Below are 23,317 nucleotides of genomic sequence, written 5' to 3'. Positions count from 1 at the left end.
GATTTCTCTTCTACCTTATAGAAAAATAATTTCATTTGGTGAATTTTTAAATACTTGTTAAGGTGTAATGTACCCTATTTGTGTTTGGGCAATTTATGATATTGACCAAAGTGTGTGTGTCTTATGAAGATGTCTACAGTTGGAATAAGGATGTTATGGTATAGACTATAGTTAGGGGTAATTTACAGTAGTACCTATGGTTGGGGTTATTATATGGTAAGGACTACAGTTGGAATAGCCTCCACTAGAAACTACAATGAGATAACCTATGGTAGTGTCTATGTTTGGGGTATCATGAATTTTGAGCAATTTATTCTTTGTGAAGATAGTTAGAAAAGAAGGAAAAAAAACTTGCTGGAGAGGAAAAAAATACATGGTGTGTTGTTATCTACAAGGGAAGGGGGTGATGAAAAGTTCCTGGCTTTAAGGGTACTGCAAATGACCTTGTTGGAGACCCAATGTTCTGAGTTCTTTTACAGGGTTTAGAAAAACTAAAGGACTGCTGCAATGTGTGAATTTGAGAGGGGAATATGTTGAATAAAATCATAATTAGCTGATCCTCCTGTATTTTCTTTTACCCAAAGTCAGGAACTTTTCAGCACTTGCTTGTAGTCATTATGATAAACAATGGTGGATTGGGTAATCAGGATAAGTTACAATAATAATTTGCAAAAGTGTCTATAGTTGGTATATTTATGAGAGTGTCTGCTGTTGCAATAAAAATGGGTGAACAAATCAGTAACTGTTAAATGGTAATTTTAGAGAGATAGATAATGAGTAATCGGAGCAGTCGAAAATCATCATCATCATCATCATCATCATTTAATGTCTGTTTTCCATGCTGGTATGGGTTGGATTGAACCTGGATAACTGAAAATATGGGTACTGGCTGAACAAAAATCAATGAGTGACAATCATGCTCTTCTCATACAACACTAGCATCACTTAATTTTTGGTATTGATAACGATGATAATGATGCTATTAATGATAATGGTGATGCTACTGATATAGTACATGAAGACATGTTTATAAATATTGTTCCGTCCACCACATTTACACTGAAGCACTTTTATACTTGTGTTTGAGATTATATAGTTGACTTAAATCTTTGCTTTGAAAATGTAAGCTAGACAAGCTTGTTCTGCGTTTGTTTGGTGAGGAGTCTAAAAGCTGAATGGAAGATGTCGGTGTTGCTGCTGTAACTGTGAAAATTTGCACACTGTAAACTGAGTTGTTTGAGCAGTGATTGTAGAATAACAGCCTCTTTACTGAGATGTTCACACGGATTATTTACACTGTTTGGTTTACTTTGGAAAACATTGCATTGGTGAAGTGTGAACAGTGAAGTAGTTATTGCATAGTAAACAATATATAGTCAAGGTGTTACTGAAGAAGCTTTGATTGCAGTGAAATAAAGTTTAACATGTAGTATAATGGTGAAGAAAGACTTAATAGAAATTACCAATTACGAGAATGTGATGTTGTCTTTTAATGCTTTCAATGTTTTATGGTGGTGACAAACTTGTGAAGAAGTTACCATACCATTGCTGTAGACAGTCTGGTTATATTATATAATGTATCACCTGTTATGCTTTTGGAATATTCGGTTTTATCTGGCATCAAAACTATTGTTCATTATGCCAACACTAACATCCATTATTATATAACAAACCCAAACTACTATATATTATTCTCATGTTACTATACATCACTCTAGCACTACCACACAACACTACAGCACTCATCATTATTATTTAACATCCATTCTCCATACTGGCATGGATTGGATGGCTTGACAGGAACTGGCATGGTCAGGGGCTGCACCAAGTTCCATAGTTTGTGTTGGCTTGGTTCCTACAGCTGGATGCCCTTCCTAATGCCAACCACTTAACAATGAACTGGGTGTTTTTTACATGGCACCATCACTTGTGCTTTTTATGTGGCATCATCATCAATGCTTTTTACATGGCACCAACATCCACACCAATGCTTTTTACTTGACACCTTGGTTTTAGGATCTCACTTCTGTTGTGGTGGACAGTTCTTCTTGTGTACAGTAATGTGCCACATCTCAGTCCTCTGTCACCTCCTTTGTAAGGCTCAACTATTGCATAATACATAAAAACTATAACACAACAACAATGCTACTACACAATACAGCCGGCACTACTACACAATCCACAATACCCAGCAGCATGCCAAATCAACTGCCTAATACATCAGCACTACCACTCCAACAGACTAACACTATCTTACAACATTCCATATAACTACACACTGATACTATCACAACACAACATGTCAACTTTACAGCACAATACATGATCAGTGCTCACAACTCGGCATTACCCCACAAGATGAGCACCACTACACTTGACAAAAGGATTATCACACAACTCATCAGCACTATGTACCACTCCAGACACCACCACTACCATATAGCATCCTCCCACCACCACTTCACAATGTACATTTACTTAAGATTATTATATAATACACTGACATTATACATTAATTTATAATGAGCCGGCAGATTTATTAGCTTGCTGGTCAAAATGCTTAGTGGCATTTCATCCATCTTTATGTTCAGAGTTCAAATTTTGCCAAAGTTGACTTTGCTTTTCATCCTTTTGGCATCAGTAAAATAAGAATAGTTGAGAATTGTGCTCAATGTAAAGGGTATATATATATATATATATATCTGTTTATATCACAAACCCTTTGTTTGGTGTGGGTATCTGTATCTGCATATGTAATACATGTCTATATCATACATGGTATATAATGTATATATCTGTATCATGCAAGACATATATTGTTGATCCTCACACACATCTGTGTGTGTGTGTATGTATGTATGTATGTATGTATATATATATATATATATATATATATATATATATATCATCATCGTTTAACGTCTGTTTTCCATGCTGGACTGGGTTGGACGGTTCGACTGGGATCTGGGAAGCCAGGAGGCTGCACTAGGCCCCAATCTGATTTAGCAGTGTTTCTACAGCTGGATGCCCTTCCTAACGCCAACCACTCTGAGAGTGTAGTGGGTACTTTTTATGTGTCACTGGCACAAGGGCCAGACGAGCTGGCATTGACCATGATTGGATGGTGCTTTTTATGTGCCACCAGTATGGAAGCCAGCCAAAGCTGCACTGGCGTCGGCCACGTTCGGATGGTGCTTTTTACATGCTACCGGCAGGGGGCTCACAACTACAATTTCCATTTGATTTGATTTTGATATTGCTGATGTTGATGTACTTGACTCAATAGGTCTCCTCAAGCATGGCATGTCACCCTACGATCCAAGATACTTTTGAGTGGGCTAGTTATGCGACACTGGTGTAGGTTACGCGACACTGGTGTAGGTTACAGTTGTGGACTCACTTTATTTGACAGGTCTTCTCAGTCTCAGCATACTTCCAGAGGTCTGCTGTGACTGAGAAGACCCAACGCACGCGTGTGCGTGTACACACACTCGCACGAGAGACAGACAGACAGAGCTCAAAATATACAAGACTCAAAAGGCAGAGACAGGTGAGGAAACAACGAATAAGGTGTATTAGTTTGATGCTCAAGAAAAACAGAATGCTCAAGAAAAACAGATGCTTTGAGCCTTATGCTCTTTTACAGAAAGGAATGAGAGAAAACAAATAGGAAGGGAGTGAGAGAGAGAGAGAGAGAGAGAGAGAGAGAGAGAGAGAGAGAGAGAAATGTGTCTGGTTTAACTGTTGCACATGTTGAATTGACTGCAAAGAAAGAAGTGGTTGGAGACCAGAGTGTCAAGGGAGACAACAGTAACCTGGATAAGGTGTGTGTCCACAAACATGTACTTGTGTATGTGGCGATAATGTATGTGTGTGTGGGCAAGCACCTGTGTGAGTATGAAGATTGTGTGAGTGCATGTATGCATATGTATGAGAGCGTGCATGTGTGAGTAAGCAAGTCTGTTCATATGTGTGGAGCAATGTATTTTGTGTATTTATGTGTGCACGTGTGTGGAAATGTGTGGGAGTGTGTGAGACTTTTGGGTGTGAGTGTGTGTAGCACCTAATGTGTGTGTCTGACACCGTTCTGTGTGTGTGTGTTTGTGTGTATTATGTGTGTTTATGCAGGAATATTGTGTGCATTTATGCATGTGCATGAATGTGAGTGAGTGTCATTTATCAGTTAATGTGTGTATGTATCTCCGGCTGTTGGTTAAAGTGTGTGTGTATATTTTGTGTTTGTGCACATGTATATGTGTGTAAGGGCGCTTGTATGTGTTAGCCTATCTGATGTGTGTTGTGGGGGTGTGTATGTGTGTCGACCTGGATGGAGGTGTGAGGTACAATAGGGGTGAAAATTAGGAAGGAGTTTGGAGATGTGGATAACATGATTATATATATGCTGAGGTGTGGATATGTAACTAGGAAGTCACATATCCACACCTAGGAAGTGAGAGTGTGGGTGTTGATGTTTATTGAGTGGGAAGTGTGTGTGTGTAGATGTATGTATATGCTGTAGGAGCATAATGGTGTATGTGGTTGTAGGTACTGAGTATAACATTGTACAGAAGGTATGTGAGAGTAGAGGAAGAGGTGCAGTGGAAGGTAGGAGGTGTGTGTGAATGTGTGTGGAGATGGGTTTAGATGAAAATAACAGTGTAGAGAAGGTGGGGCAGTATATGTATATATCCTTCGTCATTTACTATGTGATAGTTGTCTGCATATAACATACTATGTAATTCATATAACATACTATGTAATTGTGCATGCTATAATATTCACCTGTATCGTACATATGTTGGTCATGTGTATATGTTATTTTCTTTCCAATTTTAATTTTTTGCATCATTTCCTCAGTCTAAAATTGTATTTTAAAGCCATTTTCATTATTTTTGGATATAGTTTTTAACAATTGTATTATTTTTTTATGAAAAATCATTGACATTTTAACTTACCCATTTTGATACCAACCTGCCTGAAACCACCCTGTTTCTACAATAGAAATTTCATGTTTAAGGTGATCTAAAAACATTTCAACAAAATTTCATGTTAATTTATGCTCCAAACACCAGCTCAGTAATGACAAAATCAATTTACTAAATTCTTCATTATTTCCAAAATTAATTGAGATAAGGGGTGTGAATTTCAACAGAAATATGGTCAAAAGGGTTAATCTGTTTTGTTGGTGCCAACATTGTTCCTTACAACTTATTAAATAACTTGTCTTTGTTACTATGGACTTTATCCTTTTCTTTTATATCTCTCTTAGAACATGTCTGCGCTATTTCCTCCCACCCAACTGGAAGATTGACAAAGATTCTGTATCCAATATGTCCCTCTCAGAATTAGCAGCGTTTCCGTTGGATGACTTCTTCGACCATTACGAAAAAGGTTTACGTAAGGTAAGCAGAATGAAAATCATACCATTTAAAAAAAAAAAAAAGTTTTCAGAGTTCTGAAGTGACTGGGTTTTAGAGATAGCTTTATGAGTGCTGTTGTTGAATAATTTTAGTCCAAACAAACAATTGTAGTGAATTATTCAATATCCTAGCAGTGAGCCAAATGTATTACATACAAGGTTTGTCCTTGTTGTAAGTCATTTTGTTGTTACAGTTATGTTTTTTTTTATTGTCTATCAATTAGAAATAAAAATATATTGAATTTATTTAGATATGCATATGGAACTTTAACCCTTTAGCATCCAGATCTCTGTCAAATGTAATGCTTATATTCACATTAATTAATCATACATTATTTCTTTGCCTTGAGATTTGAATGTTGTGATTATTTATTTTTAAAATGACATTGTAGAATATGTGAGAGGCTAGATCTGGGCAGTTTAAGCATAAAACACACAGAGAATATTTGGGTCAGATGTGGCTGGTTTAAATACTAGAGAGTCAAGTCACTAAATCACATTCTATTAAAAGGATGTGTCATGCTAAACTTATAAAAGCCTGTAGTTTGTATTAATCTATGTGTGTGGGGGAGGTGCATTAGGCATTTATGAGCAAAACAAAACATAAGGAAAATCAAAAAAGACAATATACTCCCAGTAAAACGATATATATCTACTAACATTATAATGGATCTCTGAGCCCACAGAAACAGCTGTTGGACTTATAACATTTTACTTCCTCTCCTTCAATTTTGTCTGGTATTTGTACTCTGTGAAAGTTGGATCTATTAATCTAAATATCTATATATTTACATTCAAATATTCATTGTCTGAAACTCTCCAAGCTGTTATATTTAATATATTTACCTGCATAATTGCCTCTATGTTAAGATTTATATACATAAAAGAAACATGCCATAAAAAAAAACCCTGGCCCCAGGCCCAAAGATATACCTGGTGCAGTTACAGAACCACATCAAGCACTATGTGACTTGCTACACCCATGATAGACCCTCCAAATAAGTACTTGTCCACCTCACTAGCAACAGTCAAGATGCAGCCATCCAGGGGATTGAAAGCAAGAGTGTTAAGAGGCTACATGATTTTGGGGTTCATATGATTGATTAGCCTTTTCTCATCATGTAAAACAGATACTTGGTAGTGGACTCTACCAACTTGAGCTGCAGCTAGAAGAGGGTGGTTCTCATCAACCTGTTGGGGTTGTCATTGATGTTCTGAACCTCCTTGACAAATTTGACCATTCTGATGATGTCTGACCACTGAGGATGTTTCTTTCTCCTTGTCACAAATGTCATGTCTCTATCAGAGGTTTCCAAAGGACTCAGTGATACTCAAGAAGATAGCAGTCTCAAACTGGTATGTTCGACAGTTTGCACAACAAGCGCAGTGTACCATTTCATTTCCTGTATCAGAGTGGAATCTGATATATTGATGCTGTCATTACTGCTGAAACAGAACTGGGAAAACTAGAATTTGGTATATGCCATATAACATTATGTTAGATTATTTTCCATTTATGTGTGTTTATTAATTAATAAGATAGATACAAATTGCTTCAAAAGAGTTATGATTTGTTTTGTTGTATTGCAGTTGGTGGGAAAGTTTCAAACTGAAGCAGCTGTTAAAAGTGAAGAGGCCGACACATATAAAGCGAAGATGTCCTCACTTCGTAAATTGATACTTCGACTGCTGAAGAGGATAAATACAGTAAGTTGTGTAATGTGGCATCTTAGTAAATATTTGTTTGTTTGTTTTTTTACTGACTCCTGTATGTATGTTTGTAATGTTTTGTGTGTGATGTGCATGTGCCTACACACAATGCTGGTCAATGTTTGTACATCATATTGATACACAAACACAGTTGATCCATTCACCTAATTGGTATAAAAAAAGAAACAGCCATAAATATCAAAGATTAACATGCACGCGCACACACACACACACACACACATATGGAGTGACAGCATCAGCCATAGGATCATCAACATTTGTTTTCTCAATTATGCCATCAATATCCTCATCATCTGTTCCATCAGTAGCATTTAAAATCCCATATTTCTTAAATTTTACACTTTCTGATCTGTTTTCATGCTAGGTACCTATTTTCCATTCATATAATGTTACTTGTGTGGAAGCTGTGTATGTTGCCTCCCTTGGTGTATATTCTATGACATGGTAGTTCTTGTGGTAAAATTGCTATGTTTATTTGTCTGTCGCAGTGTTAAATCTTCTCTTTCATTCATAAACCCATCCATGGCCATGCTCTTTGTATCAGCTGCGACTTGCCTTAAAATCTGAAATATGCAATTTTTGTGTTTAATTTCAAAGCAAAGATTTGATTTGATCCTCAGCAAATACCATATCCATTTTGTTGGTATTGTATTGTTTAGTACATGTATTTATTATGCTATCCTAGAATTGTTCAGAAGTTACAGATGGTACTAACAGTTGTTTATGGTCAGTACATCAGCAATCGAAAATAGTATGTCATGTTTTTGTAATACTGGGTAACTGTGTCAGCTTACAAGATGTTGCATTAAATAAACATGGCAAGACAAAGGAGATATAAATATATATATATATATATATATATATATATATATATATATAAAATGAGCAAAACGCCCCCCCCCCCATCCAATGGACAGTGCTGAATAAAAAGCAATCAGTGTTTTCTTTTCATTAAAAAATTATTAAGCATGCCTTTATTTCTATAAAATTTTTGGTTTTGTTAAATGAAGTTAAGGCAAAAAAAAAAAAAAAAAAACTTCTTGAGAAACCAAATAGTCTTTCCTTCCTTCATGCCAAGTTTGAAGAAAATATCTCTTTTTTGGTCTCTTAAATATACTGCATTTTGTGGCATTATTTCAAGCCAGCCGGCTTTTTTTTGCACAGACTGCACGTGCATTTTTCTCACATACGCGTAGTATTGATCGCAACAGCTGATGTACTTGCACATACAAATGCACATTCCCACGGCTTTATCGATTGCATTCTCACCTGGAATCGATTTTTGTAATTTTTTCAAAACTTATACACGGCCTGATACCGTTGGTATCTACATATCAAACTTGAGCGCAATTGGATGGAGGATGCCTGAGATCCTAGAAGACACACATACAGACAGACAGAACGGATTTTATATAATAGATGAGGTATATTTGCACAGAGGAATAAGTAATGTGTTTTTTTAAACCCTGTAGTCCTATTCATGACTGCATAAAATATGGTACTTTATTACTACGAGTGTAATTTGTTGTTTCCCCCACACAAACTGTTGGTTTGACCTATCATCGTCATTGTTTTAATGTCCACTTTTCCATGCTTGCAGAGTTTTAGGCAGATTTTTCTACTGCTAGATGTCCTTCCTGTTGCCAACCCCCACCTGTTTCTGAGTAAGATAATATTTCCCTATGGTCAGATATTTCTTGCAAAATATTAGAAATGAATGACAGTGACAAACATTTTACAACTATTACATGATGTCAAGACAAGGGAACGAAAACAAACACACACAGGCAGGCAGGCAGTCAGACAGAATCTTTTTTCACTTTCCCTCTCACAAGGCTTTGGGTGGCTCTGGCTATAGTAGAAGACATTTGTATCAAGATTCCACACAGTGGGACTGAACTCAGAATCATGTAGTTAGAAAGAAAACTTAACATACAGCCATGCTTGCACCTATTCACATATACATTGTTTTTTTTGGTTAAAAATCCAAGTTTGAACTATACACGAATATATATGGTAATAATGACTAAAATTTTTAATATGTATAAAAATTGTTGACGATTAAAAACAAATTGAGGCTACAATAGTTATTCTACTGCAGTTGTTAATGATGAGCTGGCTTGGCATCATTGTCACTATCACTACTGCCGTAGTTATTTTTTCTGCCAAGTGTGCATTCTGTTTTGTGCTGGATCCACTTGTTTTATTGATGTGACTGAATTACTGTTTCAGTTGGTGCACTTTCCATTTGACATTGAAGGCCTATCACTGTTAGCTGAGCTTTAATGGCTCTGTGACAGCAAGGGGGATTTGACCTGAGAATGCAAAACATTTGAGCAAGAAACCATTAGGTATCTCATTAGATGTTCTTACAGTTTATACTGCCAATCCACTACAATGGACTAGTCCTTACCGGTCCCCAAATGATGAAAGGCAAGGTTGACCTCCAAGAGGGAAAAAAACTCCTTAAAGTGCAGAGAGCTAGAACAAATACTGCAAGGGCAGTTTATTTCACACACTTAACAACGCTATCAATTATTATTATAATTATCAGCATCATCATTATCATCAAGGTGATGAGCTGGCAGAAGTGTTAGCATGCTGAACAAAACACTTAGCAGCATTTCAACAATCTCTATGTTCTGAGTTCAAATTCTGCTGAGGTTGACTTTGCCTTTCATCCTTTCATGGTTGATAAAGTAAGTACTGGGATAAATCTAATTGACTCCCACTCTCCTCAAAAACTGTTAGCCCCCTGCCAAAATTTGAAACTATTATTAGCACCATCCTCACCATTATTTTTGATATATTGGAGCAGCCTAACTTGAATGGATTCAATTATTGCTACTTGGTTAGAGATCTGTTATTTATGGGCTCAGTTTTGCCTCATTGTTCAGTTTGTGGCGGAAGGAAAGAATGAGAGAAAAGCATGTTAAAATAAATGGAGAGAAGAGGTTGGGGAGGTCAGACAGAAGAAAGGAAGGAATCAGAGAGTGGGCTAGATAATAAAGAGATAGTAAAAAAAGGAAGACGGAAATTTTGAGAGAAAGAAATACAAATAGGGGGAGAAGAAAAGTTTGAAGATGAGAAAAGAATTGAAGACAAGGAGAGAGTGAGTGAGAGAGAGATTCATAATGACAAAAATTGTTTTTCAATAAAATCAGAAAAATATTAACTGTAGTAATATTAGCTATATTAATAACTATGATGATGACAACAATATACAATTTCTATTATACAGAAAGTGCACCACTGATGTCAGATCACTAGGTGTGATATTTATGGAAGATAATAGCAGTGAAGCTTTTTACTTCTTTCATAAAGTGGGAAATCTTTTCGATCTCTAAGACAGTATTTTGGAAGATATTTTAACTTTGCTTTACAGAGGAGAGAAAAATTTAGAGGAGAAAAAAAAAATGGAAAAAGAAAATACCCCAAAACAAAAAAAAGAAAGGCAAAAACATGATAAAAATACAATAAAGACACCATTCACTACCTGCAACTTCTCCACCCCATTATATACATATGTGTGTATATATATATAGTGTGCGTATTTAAATATGTATATATGTATATAGTGTGCGTATTTAAATATGTATATATATATTATATATGTATATGCATGTGTATATATGTGTGTGTGTATTTATATATATGTATGTGTGTGTGTGTGTACATATATGTATATATGGAAAAGAGAGAGAGAGAGAGAGCAAACAAACAGATATCTAAAAAGTTCTTCAGGGATAGAAATCATTTTAGCTGTGTGTGTATTATTTTCATTGTTACTTTTTTTTTTCTCTAAAATCTATAACAAACAAATTTTTGATATTTTTATTTTCATTTTTCATATTTCCTTCCTTTCAATTTCTTTTTAATTATAATTGTTTCTTCTGGTCGTTGGAGAGTTTTTTTTATTATTATTTAAAAAAAAATTTATTTAATTATCTTTTTTTTCTTCTCTAAATTTCCTATAACTGTTTTCTAATGAAGTGTTTGTCATGGTGTTGGGGAGTTGTGTTAAAAATCACAGCTCAACTTCAATCGTCCAGATGTGAGTGCCTCTCTTACAATCAACAGCGCTGTTGACACCGTTAACATAACATATGGGCCTTCAGACGAAGATCTTCGCTTCCCATATCACATGTGTGTGTGTGTGTGTGTATACATTCATGAACAACTGTACACAAGTTAAGCTTCATATGTGTGTCTATATAATGTATATAGGTAATATGTGTTAGTATACACATTTTGTGCATTATTACATGTACATGTCTATATCTACATACACACATACATGCATACAAGTATGTACGCATGTATTTTTACATGCATTTTAGCTCTTTCACTCTATGTGTGTGTGGTGTGTGTGTATATATATATATATATATATTATATATATATATATATATATATATATATATATATACACATATACACACACACATACACATATATACATACACACAACCACATTATATATGAACACACATACATATACATAAATATATATGCTTTAGTGTAAGTGTTTTGATGTAGTGCTGGTGTTTGCTCTTCCCACCTCTTGTTGCTCTTTAGTTATTTGTTGGTGTCTCTAAGGTAAAGGAATTGCCAAAAATGTGTCAGAGCAACAACACCAATAATCAAAGCTGGTGGAACCGATTTTTTTTGTTTGTTTTTTGTCTTATTTTCTTTAGTGGCAATTCATTCTGCTCCTGAAAAACTTTGGCGCGGATGGTGTTAAAGTAATCGCTCAAGTGAACAACAAAGATTCTGGAGGAGCCATGTTTGGTGGTAGTGGCACTGGGTGATGATAAGTGTTGGCGGTGGTGGCAGTGGCGGGGGAAGATGTTAAGGTGTTGCCACGACTGTTGTTATTGTGGAAGATGTACTAATTGTGGGGTGAAATTGAAGGTTGTTGTTTTACTGTTTTAGAGGCAGAATTTGTTGATGTCGTTAAAGGGGACAGATACATGATACATACACTCGCATGTGTGCATGCACATAAACATACACACAGAAATTGTGTGTGTGTGTGTGTGTGTATTATAAAAACAGGTAGATAAATAAATATATATATATATAAATAGAATAGTAGGGGAAGAGTGGGTGATGATGAAGATAGAATAATTGTTGATGATATTAGTAATGATAATAGGGTTACTTTGAGTAGGTTGAAAATAAAGGCAAGGAAGAAGAAATGTTGGTGGATGAGAAAAACAGATGAAGAAGTGAACAATTAAAACTAATTTTTTTCTTCTTTCCCCAAATAAATTTGTTTGGCACCATTTTTTTCTTATCTTGGTTGAAAATATTAAAAAAAAAATATTGTAAAAATTCAAAAAGAGCAATGTCTATGAAGGTAAGTTGGGAGGAGAAAATAATTTCTGTTGGGATTTCTTTGTGTTATGTTGGTAGATCTAAATTGTTATATTGAAGACAGTTGTCCCCTATGTGAGCAGAAATCTCGTTTTGGAAATGCCAAATAAATTTGGTAGCTTTTATTTTTGTTTTGTTTCTGAAACCCAAAGAGAAAGCAAGTGATTGCTTTTTTTTATTAATTAAATTCTGGCAAAGAAAGTTTTTGTTGTTGCTGCTGTTGTTGCTTAGATTGCATCTCTCCTTCCATCTGTTTCTCTTCCACTCATTCTCTCCCTCTTCCATTGGCGCCTGCAACTCTTTAGATTAAGAGATAATCCTGCTAGTCCATTGTAATAAAATTGTCCCTAGAATTGGACAGTTTCTTTCAAATATAAGTAAAATCTCTTGTGTGCACACTAAAGCTCAAATCTATTGACTAGTGAAAGTTATGGTAATACTGCAAGCAGATTTGGTGTAGGGGCTATAGTTAAGAGACTTCTGCATTTTGTGTAGACTCTGTAGAATTCTCTCTCTCTCTCTCATTCATGTATGCTTAGAGCTCAATAATATTTTCAATAAGTTATTGTTGTTTTTGGTAGTGCTATTGTGAGAAACACTTTCAATTCTGTGTTTTGGTTTTTAACTGGAACATTTATTTTACAACAGACCAGAGGTGAACAATGAAATGATAATAATGATCAATGAAAAAGCCTTTTCATTGTTACTCATCTTGCTAGAAATAGCAGCCAAGTTTCTTTCACCATACCCTACCATGTTAAGAAAGGAAAGGTCACATTTGATAATGTAGTTTGATATACACTGTGTCAGGGAAATAAAAAAGAAAGATAATTAAGGGATGGTCACAGCTGGAACACCTTTGACCATTGATCAGCTCAATCAAGGCTGAGTTGGGGCTAAATAGCAACAAGGAGGATATTCCTTATCAATTTAAAAAAAAAAATTAACGAAGTTTACTTTCCAACTACTTGGTTCTGGGTTCAGTCTCACTGCATGGCGTCTTGGGCAAGTATCTTCTACTTTAGCCACGGGCTTTGGTAGATGGAAAGTGAAAGAGGTCTGTTGTCTACACGTGTGTGTTTGTGTCTCCTTGTCGTGATATTGTGTGATTGTTGTAAATGATTGTCATCATCATTCATTTCCAATATTCTGCAAGACCATGGGAAAATATTAACCTTGCTTGAAAACAGGTGAGTGTTAGTGACAGGAAGGGTATCAAGCCATAACAAAAATCAATAAATTTTGTCCAACTGAGGCAGGCATGGAAAAGTGGATGTTAAATTGATGATGATGTTGATTGAACACATGAGTGGAGATAGCTTTGACATAGAACTAAACTCTGCCATTAGAGTATACCTTGGGTTCCTCTCTTAGACTTGATACATTACTGTTTTCAGTATATAACATATTCGTACCAAAATAGCTTTTGTGGAGGCATACTGTATCAATTTTAATCCCCATGTTAACTGTCCCTGTAAGTAAAGCAGTATGTCTAGGTTATGATCTAGTGTACTTTTCAGATGGATGAGATGAATGCCATAACTTTTCAATTTTCTCTCCCTACAAGTTTGACTAGCCATATCCAACTTGATCAGTTTTATGTCTCAACCAGCCAGATCTGGCCTCTCACACCTATCCTACTATATCATTCTAATGAAAAAAAATGTTGAAGTTATGAGATAATGCATGATTAATTCAAAACAGTGTAAATAATAAGCATTACATTTGGCATTGTAATCTGGATGCTAATGGGTTAAACTGCCTCTGCTACACATAATTATCATAATAGGAGGCTTTTGCAAATTAGCATAACTGTGTGAAGACACACACATACACACACCACTGTAATTCCATAGGTACATTTTGTGAAATCATTGCCTATCTCTCAATTTGATTATAATGGCCTGGTATGGCATTAACTAGAAGAGGCATACATAAACTGAAAGTCAAGGTAATTACAATACTGATGATAATAACGGTTTCTTTTGTTGGCCCAAGGCCACAAATTTGTAGGGGAAGGAGGTGACGTTAATTTAACTGAACCAGTATGTGACTGGTATTAATCAAATGACCGCTAGAAGAATGTTAGTGCCAAATGTAAAGGGATGTAAACATTCTGAGTTTGAATAATTGTAATTGTTGTTTGAGATATTATTATTCAGGTGGCGAGCTGGCAGAATTGTTAGCATGCTGGGTGAAATGCTTAGTGGTATTTTACCTGTTGCTACGTTCTGAGTTCAAATTCTGCCGAGGTCGACTTTACCTTCCATCCTTTTGGGGTTGATAAATTAAGTACCAGTGAAACACTTGGGTTAATGTAATTGGCTCATTCCTGCCCTGCCAAATTGTTGCTCTTGTGGCAAAATTTGAAACCATTATTAATATTATTAATAATAATAATAATAAACTCTAACTCTCCTTAGCATTCTGAATGAGCATTTCAGTATTTCAGTTCTAAATTATTAACTGGAAATAACATTAGTTGGGATTGAAATGGTGACATGTTAAATATTGAAGCAAAAGGACTCATCTCTGTGGTCATGTTATTACTTCACTCTGTAGAATGTGGTCAGGCTGGTTAATTTCATATTGAAATCATTAAGTTCTCTTGTAGTGGTTAATGATGGTGCATGGTGGTTGTGATGGTGGTTGCTTGTGGTGATATTGTTAATGAAATTACTAATAGTTAATCGTAGCTCAGTCACTTGTTTGTAGTGATTGTGTGGTCACTGTCACTAGTAAACACTATAGGTATCTGTTGTAGTTATGTGGTCAGTGTATCAGTGATAATGTATTATATTGAGTGTTATAGCAGAGACTGTCCATCCAGGAAATTTCCTCTGTTCTTTACCCCCATCTTTAAAATTGATTGATGGCTTCAGTTTGGCAAAGACCTTAATTAGTTCTTGAGTTGATTGCTAATTTATGACCTTGTGGCTTCATTAATTTTGTTTATGACTCTGTCAGTGGAAGCTGTGGTACATCTGTCAGAAAGTTAGTTGGCTTTTCTTGTTCTCACAATAATTTTCTTTACCTCTTACAAAACAAGACTCAAGCAGTTTACTTTGCATAATTTCTCTATCTGTCTGCTTACTCACCCCTTGATCTGATACAGTCTGTTTGATGGTGCTTTCATTCCATTACTGTCATTGACCATCCTCAAGTGAGCCATTAGATTTTCATTGCCTGATCACTACTATTGATTGCATTCATGAATGTTTGATAATTATATTTTTGATAATTACTCATTTCCTCCTTTCTTTTCTCTCTCCCTCTCTTTCTTTCTTTAAACAATGTTGATGATATTCATATTATCTGAGTTATAAATATCCTTTAAAATGATGTAGGTTATGACGATGATGATGATGATATTGACCATGTTATAAAACATATCTGTTGATATTCTTTAAAATGGAGTAAATATAGAAATATCTGAGGGTATTTCTTGAGGGCACCACTAGTGTTTTATGAACTATTGATATAAGGAAACAAAACCAGGTATTTTTGAAATTAGTTGCTTGGTTGACCAAAAGCTACCGATTTTCCCTCATCAAATGAATGGCTTAGTGGAGACCTGTCGAATGTTAGCAAGAAGATCAGGCAAAAAGGCTGTAACTCTCTGGTCACTGTGTGAGCTACCCTGAACTGAAAACATCCAAATTAGTCTGGTGGAACCCACTTCATGGTGATGAAAGGAGAGGAAAACTTTGTCACACTTAAATTGACAACTTGATCAAAGACATTGGCCTGGAATGTATCCAGGACCTTGAGGAAGTGATGTTGGACTGGGAGGTGTGGCAGGTAGATTTAGTTGCTGTGGCTTGGGTTAGAACCTGGCCACAAAAAAAAAATGAAAAACTCTTTTCTTTAAAATAATCTGAAGATGAGGGCAGCAAGCCTGCTATTAAGGGTCAAAATCAACCTAAGGAAACATATCAAAATCTTTTCTGGATCCAATGGATAGATCTTTTTTTGAGAAATGGGACCACATGAGACCTAGCTCATCATCAGGCAGGCAACACTGCTAAAAGATCTTTAGGTAATTTTGTATTAGGGATGTCATTCTTCAGAAAGGCCTGTGATCCATAGTTCATCCACGACAGTCTTGGACATTTAGTTTGCTATGTTTTATAGTTCTTTCTAAGCAAAACTAACCAGAGCTACTCAGCATCATCATTATCATCATCAACGTTGTTATTGTTGCCACCACCACCACTACCACCAACTTCTTTAAATGGTTGTGTACCCAAGCCCACCAACTTTCTCTCCTCCTTTCAAAACAAACTTTTCTACTACAATCTACAAATATATTTCTAAGCTTTTTCCAACCCTTATCATTCTTGTACTGTCTGCTTTGAGTATGACTGCTTATCCACTACACCTTTTCCATAATTAATATCATGGCACCCCATTAGCAGCTACATTTCTCCAGTGTGTTATATCGTTTGTGTTAGTGGAGTATTGCTGTTTATTTCTACGAATTGATCAATTTGAATAAATGCCCATGCAGAGCAGGGGACTGGATCATCATTCTCCTTCACCCAACTGTTGATAATTTCATTGCCTGTCACTTATTTTCACACCTGTTTATTCATTGCATGCCTCTCAAATCTGAATCCGTGGTTAAAATACCCAACCTGTTTTATATTCAAATCAACCAGATCTGACTGCTCATGCTTTCCATACAATGTCATACTAAAAAAAAAACCAACAATCAAATTATAGGCACAGGCATGGCTATGTGGTAGGAAGCTTGCATCCCATCTGCATTGGTTTGGGTTCAGACCCACTGTTTGGCACCTTGCGCAAGTGTCTTCCACTGTAGCCTTGGGCTAGAGTAAAGTGTGGATTTGGTAGATGAAAACTGAAAGAAGTCTGTTTTGTGTGTGTGTCTTTGTCTCCCACCACTGCTTCACAACTAGTATTGGAATGTTTATGTTTCTATAACTTTGCAAAAGAGATCAATAGAATAAGACCAGGCTTAAAAATAAGTATTGGGGTCAATTCATTTGACTAAAATGTCTTTAAGGTGGTGCCCCAGCATGGCCATAATATAATGACTGAAATAAAAAAAAACATCATGTAATATCTCATAGCTATGAAATAATGTATAATTAATTCAAAACAAAGTGAATAAATATTTGACAAAGTAATCTGAATGCTTAAAATGAGTGATTAATAAAAAAGATAGTTACAAGTGCTTTTTTTTTTTGTTTTTTTTCAGTTTTCTGTTTATTTCTCAACTGTATGATGTTTCTTCGTTACATTTTGGTTACCATGTGTCTGGTCATGTGATGCCTCTCTTTTCTATCTTTCTCTGTATAAAATAAAGGAACTAACTGATTATCAGCTTAAGGATTTTGTGTTCAAATCTAAGGCAAGAATTTTGTTTTGTATTTAGGCAATATATTTATTTCATTATTAGTATAACTTAATCATAACTGCATGCTTCAGTTTAGCTAGCTGTTGGGAATAAGTACTAGATCATTTGAGATAAATCTGCATCCTTTCCAAGAGAATTTTATCTATCATCTAGTTAATAGAACTGAACTAAGTCCCTTGAGTTTAAAAGACATTGGTAACAATGTAACAAAAGCTTCAAGACATGATTGTGTTGTACCAAAAGCAATATTTGCCATATTACTCTAAAACTAAATGTCTCCACAAAACATAGTCATTGGTTGTTTATCATGTCACAGTTTGGTTTGTTGTAGCCTTATGTTTAATTATTTCAGTACCATCCTACTTAAAAATGCCTCTAGTTCTGTAATACAAGATCTCTCTTTTCAAAGTGTTCTTACAAAATAAAAACCTTCCACCAAAATTTTATGTAAAATCCTCTTTTTTTGTATAAGTTATATTCTAAATACTAGCTTTATAATTATTAAATCTCTGCAAGTCCTTGATTATTTTTCAATAGACAGGGTATTTCATTAGAAATATTCTGTCTATTGAAGGTTTGAAATATATCAGAATAAACTCTTGCTAATAGACTTTATAATTAACTAATGTCCAAGGTGCCACACAGTAGGACTGAACCTTTCCCATCCACATGGTTCTGCATCCAGTTCTGTGGTATCTTGGGCAACTACTATAGCCCCAGGCTTATCAAAAGCCTTCTGAGTGGATTTGGTAGATAGAAACTGAATGACGCCTCTGTGTGTGTGTGTGTGTGTGTTGTGTGTGTGTGTGTCTGTCTGTCTGTCTGTACCATTGTCTTGACATTGCATGGTAGTTGTAAATGAGTGTCACTGTCATACAAGCAGTGCCATTCATTTCCAATATTCTGCAAGAACATGTCTGGTCATGGGAAAGTATTACTTTGCTTGGAAACAGGAAGGGTGTCCAATCATAGAATAACTGCCTCAATAAACTCTGTTGGGCCCATGCAAGTATGGAAAAGAGGATGTTGAAATGATAATAATACAATAGAAAGATTCTGAACCAAATGTTTCTTAAAATCAAGGTTTTAATAATAGTAAAAACCCCACAGCTCTGATTTAAAAAAAAATCACATGAAACTTGTGAGCTGGAAATAATGTTAATAGAGCAAAGAAAATAAAATATCTCCTCGAAGTAGATGTCAGGTAGGGATATTGCTGTGGACAAACAGGATCATGGTAATGAAGTAAAACTGGTTCTTAACCATTTTTCTTTGTAGCATCCCTTTTTAAGTAGTTATGCCTAGCGCCCTTCTAAGTTGTGAGTGAAGTATCATGACTAAACTAACTTAACATAAATGATGATTTATAAATTTTACTGAAAAAACGAATTATATGAGCCTTTAACAAGGAAATAATAAAAAAATAAAGACAAAAGTTGTAAATTTATTTCATATATTGCAAGTTTGACTTTCCTGTGCTTGATGAGATTATCATCATTATACTGGGATGAGTTGGATGGTTTGACAGGAGCTGGCCAGGTAGAAGACTGCACTATACATTTGTGTCTGTTTTGTTATGGTTTTTACGATTGGATGCCCTTCCTAACACCAACCACCCTGCGGAGTGGGCTGAGTGCTTTTTACATGGCACCAGCACAGATGAGATTATTTTGGCAAGGTTTTTACAGCTGGATGCTCTTCCAAATGCCAACCACTTTACAGTGTAGACTGAATGCTTTTCAAGTGACACCAGCACTGGCATGGTTACTTAACTAAATTTTCTATATCATGGTGAGCGATTGTGTAGATTCTACGCAGTTGCTCAACCTGCTTGAAATAGGACTACACTATTTGTCTATCATTTCATTTTAATTCCCATTACTAGTTTTATCATGTATAATATAATTACTACTATAGGTAAAATTTAGTATGTTAATTATGTTACCTCACTGACCCCTAAAGCCTAATACTTCCTTTAACAGGATCAATGTTCCCTTGGGAGTCCCCCTGGTATGCCCACATTGAGAATCTCTGAAGTAAGAGGAAGATGATCTGTCATGTGACTACATGTGGTAGATATGTTTTATAACTCTGTGATGTTTGATGCCATTCACTTGAAATTTAACAAAGAGTTTTTGTCTTGGGAGGAGTTATATTAAAAACTTTTTGTTTCACTTCCTTAATTGATGGTTGTGGTAGTGATATTGTAGGTGAGTGGTATGATGATAGTTGTGGTGGTGTCATAGTAGCAATGATAATAATTAAGATAGTCCCACACTGTTTTTTGTTTTTGTTTGGTAATGTTTGAGGTTGTTGTATCATTGATGGTGGTAGTAGTAGTAGTAGTGACTGTGATGATTGTGATTTAATCAGTATTGGAAATGGTGGTGGTGGTGATTTTGGAAACAGTGGTTCTGATCATAGTAGCAGTGATATTATTAGTTAGTTGTAGTAGTAGTAGTGACGAGTACTGTTGGTAGTGGTAGAAATAGCACCATGGGACTGTAAAGAATTATTTTCTTGCTATAACCACCAAAAAAAAAAGTTTGGGTTAAGATAGATTGATTGAAGCCAGTCACCTTCCCCTACCTTTGCACTTCTGCATCCATGGTAACAAGCTTGTTTTTGGTAGGAGTTATGTAGTGTAGAGAGGTGCTAAGAGTTTTATAAGAAAATGTTGGAGAGCTGGCAGTGAGACTACAAACACTTGTCACATTTTTCTCACACTGTTGTTTTTTTATATCTATTTCTATAATAATGATTTCAGGATGTTGATGATGGCGATGATTTATTTATTTACTTTTTAACTCTTAAAACAGTAATAAAGATACATTGGTAAAACTGATGATGGTTATGATGCTTTTGCAGCTAATAATTTCTTATAGATAAATAAAATAATGCAATAATAGTAATAGTAATTGCAAGTTGTTATTATTATTATAACAATAACATTAAACGATGATCATGATGATAATAATGACAACTGATAACGATGATTATTTCTTATGAGTAACTATGATAAAAATGATGAGCTAAATGATAGTAATGAAAATAGTGAAGAATATGACAGCAGTGATGATGATGGTGTTGGTAGTGGCAGTGTTAATATTGCTGGCTGCTAATGGTAAATGGGGGTGAGGTGGGGAGATTAACCGACTGGGTGGTGGAAGTATGACATAAAAGGGTACCAGCAGTTTGATTATGATATGGGTCGAAGAGATTGGTTTGAAGTAAGTGTTATGGCTTTGTAGGGAGCTGATGACAAATAGATTGTGTGGGTTTTCCAGGTTTGTTGCTTGTTATTGTATATAGCTATAGCGAATTGTTGTACTGTTGAATATGTGCCACACACACTTACACATATACTCACATACAAGAATATGTATGCATTCACACACACCAGCAAATAAAGCACTCTTACTCTCTCTCAGTCTCACACACTTATACAACAAACTACTTTTATGCAATAAAAGTCTTATGGAGGTCCCAGTGCTGAAAATCTGACATGTAGTCTATATTTGATTGAAGATCAAAGAAACTATTGGTCACCTTTATTGCTAAGAAGAAGAAAAACAACAACAATAACAATTTTTTGCCAACCTTCTTTACACTTGCGGTTATGATTTTTGCTACTATTGTTGTTGCTACTCTCTTCTGTTGTTTTTGTAATCACAATAGTATGTCTTCTGTTGTTGTTGTCATTTTGGTTGCAGAGCTCTATCACTGCACCAGTTATGCGTACTTTTGATTCTGATTTAGAACAAGTGAATCGAGGCATTCATTTGACTTTGAATGATACTTACATAAGATTTTAGGTATATTCTCTGTACCTTTTTATTGTTTTAACTTGTTTCAATCATTAGACTGTGGCCATGCTGGGGCACCACCATGGAGAACTTTAAGTTCATTGAATCGACCCCCATCCCCTATACTTATTTTTTTCTTTTTCTGTAAGCCTGGTTCTTCTATCAGTTTCTTTGCTGAACCACCAAGTTATGGTGGCATAAACACATCAACACTGGTTGTCAAACAGTGGTGTAGAACAAACCCTGACACAAAGACTCCCTCTCTCTCACTCACACACACACACACACACACACACACACACACACACACACACACACACACACACACACACACACACACACACACACACACACACACACACACAGGACTTCTTTCAGTTTCTGTCTACCAAATCCACTCACAAGGCTTTGGTCAACCCGAAGCTATAGTAGACAACACTTGCCCAAGGTGCCAAGCAGTTGGACTGAACCCGGAACCATGTGGTTCGGAAAGAAGCCTCTCACCACACAGCTATCCTTCACCGATATCCCCATTATCACATATCATCCCTTAACTTCCATCACTTCTCTATCTATGGTACTACTCAGCTACTGTGATCACCTGAGAGTAAAATAGACACATTTTACAGCCCCTGCCTTCCAGTTATCTTCCTTCTTCCCTCCTTGGAACCACTTCCATTTCTCATTATCATCCCTGCCCACACTATTTCCTCCAAATCACCTCCTTTCTGTACCTTTAGTCCTTACTTTCTCTCTCTTTCTCCTCTGCTAACTCCATTCTTAAGCCTTGCTTATCTGCTGTCACCCACATTGCTTTCTCATATCTACCACCACACTCTACGTACCCCCCCCCCCTGCAGCCACTCCTATATCTCTCAAATTCAGTTGCTACATTCACCTCTACACCCATTTCTGGCTATCTTTCCCAACACTATTATGAAACCTCCCCTTCTATCCACCCCTGTGATCCACTGTCTGCATCTTCTCTTTTATCCATCTTGTATCTTGAGATGCTCCAGCATCCCATCACCACTTCTGTTTTTACAGCTTTTCAACTATGTCAACCACTCTTATGTAACATAAAGTAGCCTTGTATCTCTATTGCATGGCAACTGCACTTGCTCTTTCATCACATACCAACCACACACATTCAGTATATGCAAATTATATATGTACACATGCACATATATATTAATATATATATATATAATATATATATATATATATATATATATATATATACGTATATAAAGAGATGCTTTATCTCTTCTCAACTTTTGTATACACACGTGTGTGTTCATATCTTCTTTTAGTTGGGAATAGAGATACATATGTATCTTATACTACATGTTGTATATGCATATAACACATAAGGAGTGAAACAATGGTGATGTCATGTTCTTTGTTAACATTACAAGTTGCTTTGTGTTTTTGAAGGACTTGAAATCCCTTACCTGAAAAACGCATGAAGGTTGGCAACAGGAACGATGTGTGGCTGTGAATATCTTTCCACAGCATCAATTCCTGTGCAGCCCATTCTAGCATGGAAAAACAACCCCCTCTCCTCACACATGCACACACAATTCAATTCATAAGTGT

The 23,317-nt window shown here is 35.7% G+C and overlaps 1 protein-coding gene across 8 annotated transcripts in view; it reads left to right on the top strand.

Moving 5' to 3' along the window:
- The window catches only part of LOC115216530 (ATPase MORC2), a 161,388-nt gene that overhangs the window by 128,473 nt on the left and 9,598 nt on the right, over window positions 1–23,317 (top strand). For all 8 annotated transcript variants that reach the window (XM_036502786.1, XM_036502764.1, XM_036502766.1 and 5 more), the window contains exons 29-30: window positions 5,270–5,402; window positions 7,010–7,126. In XM_036502786.1, coding sequence (XP_036358679.1) covers window positions 5,270–5,402; window positions 7,010–7,126 — 250 coding nt within the window. The remainder of the gene's footprint in view (window positions 1–5,269; window positions 5,403–7,009; window positions 7,127–23,317) is intronic.

This window comes from Octopus sinensis, linkage group LG1 (genome assembly GCF_006345805.1).
Source record: "Octopus sinensis linkage group LG1, ASM634580v1, whole genome shotgun sequence".
NCBI lineage: Eukaryota > Metazoa > Mollusca > Cephalopoda > Octopoda > Octopodidae > Octopus > Octopus sinensis.
This window is presented reverse-complemented; position numbering and strand designations above follow the sequence as displayed.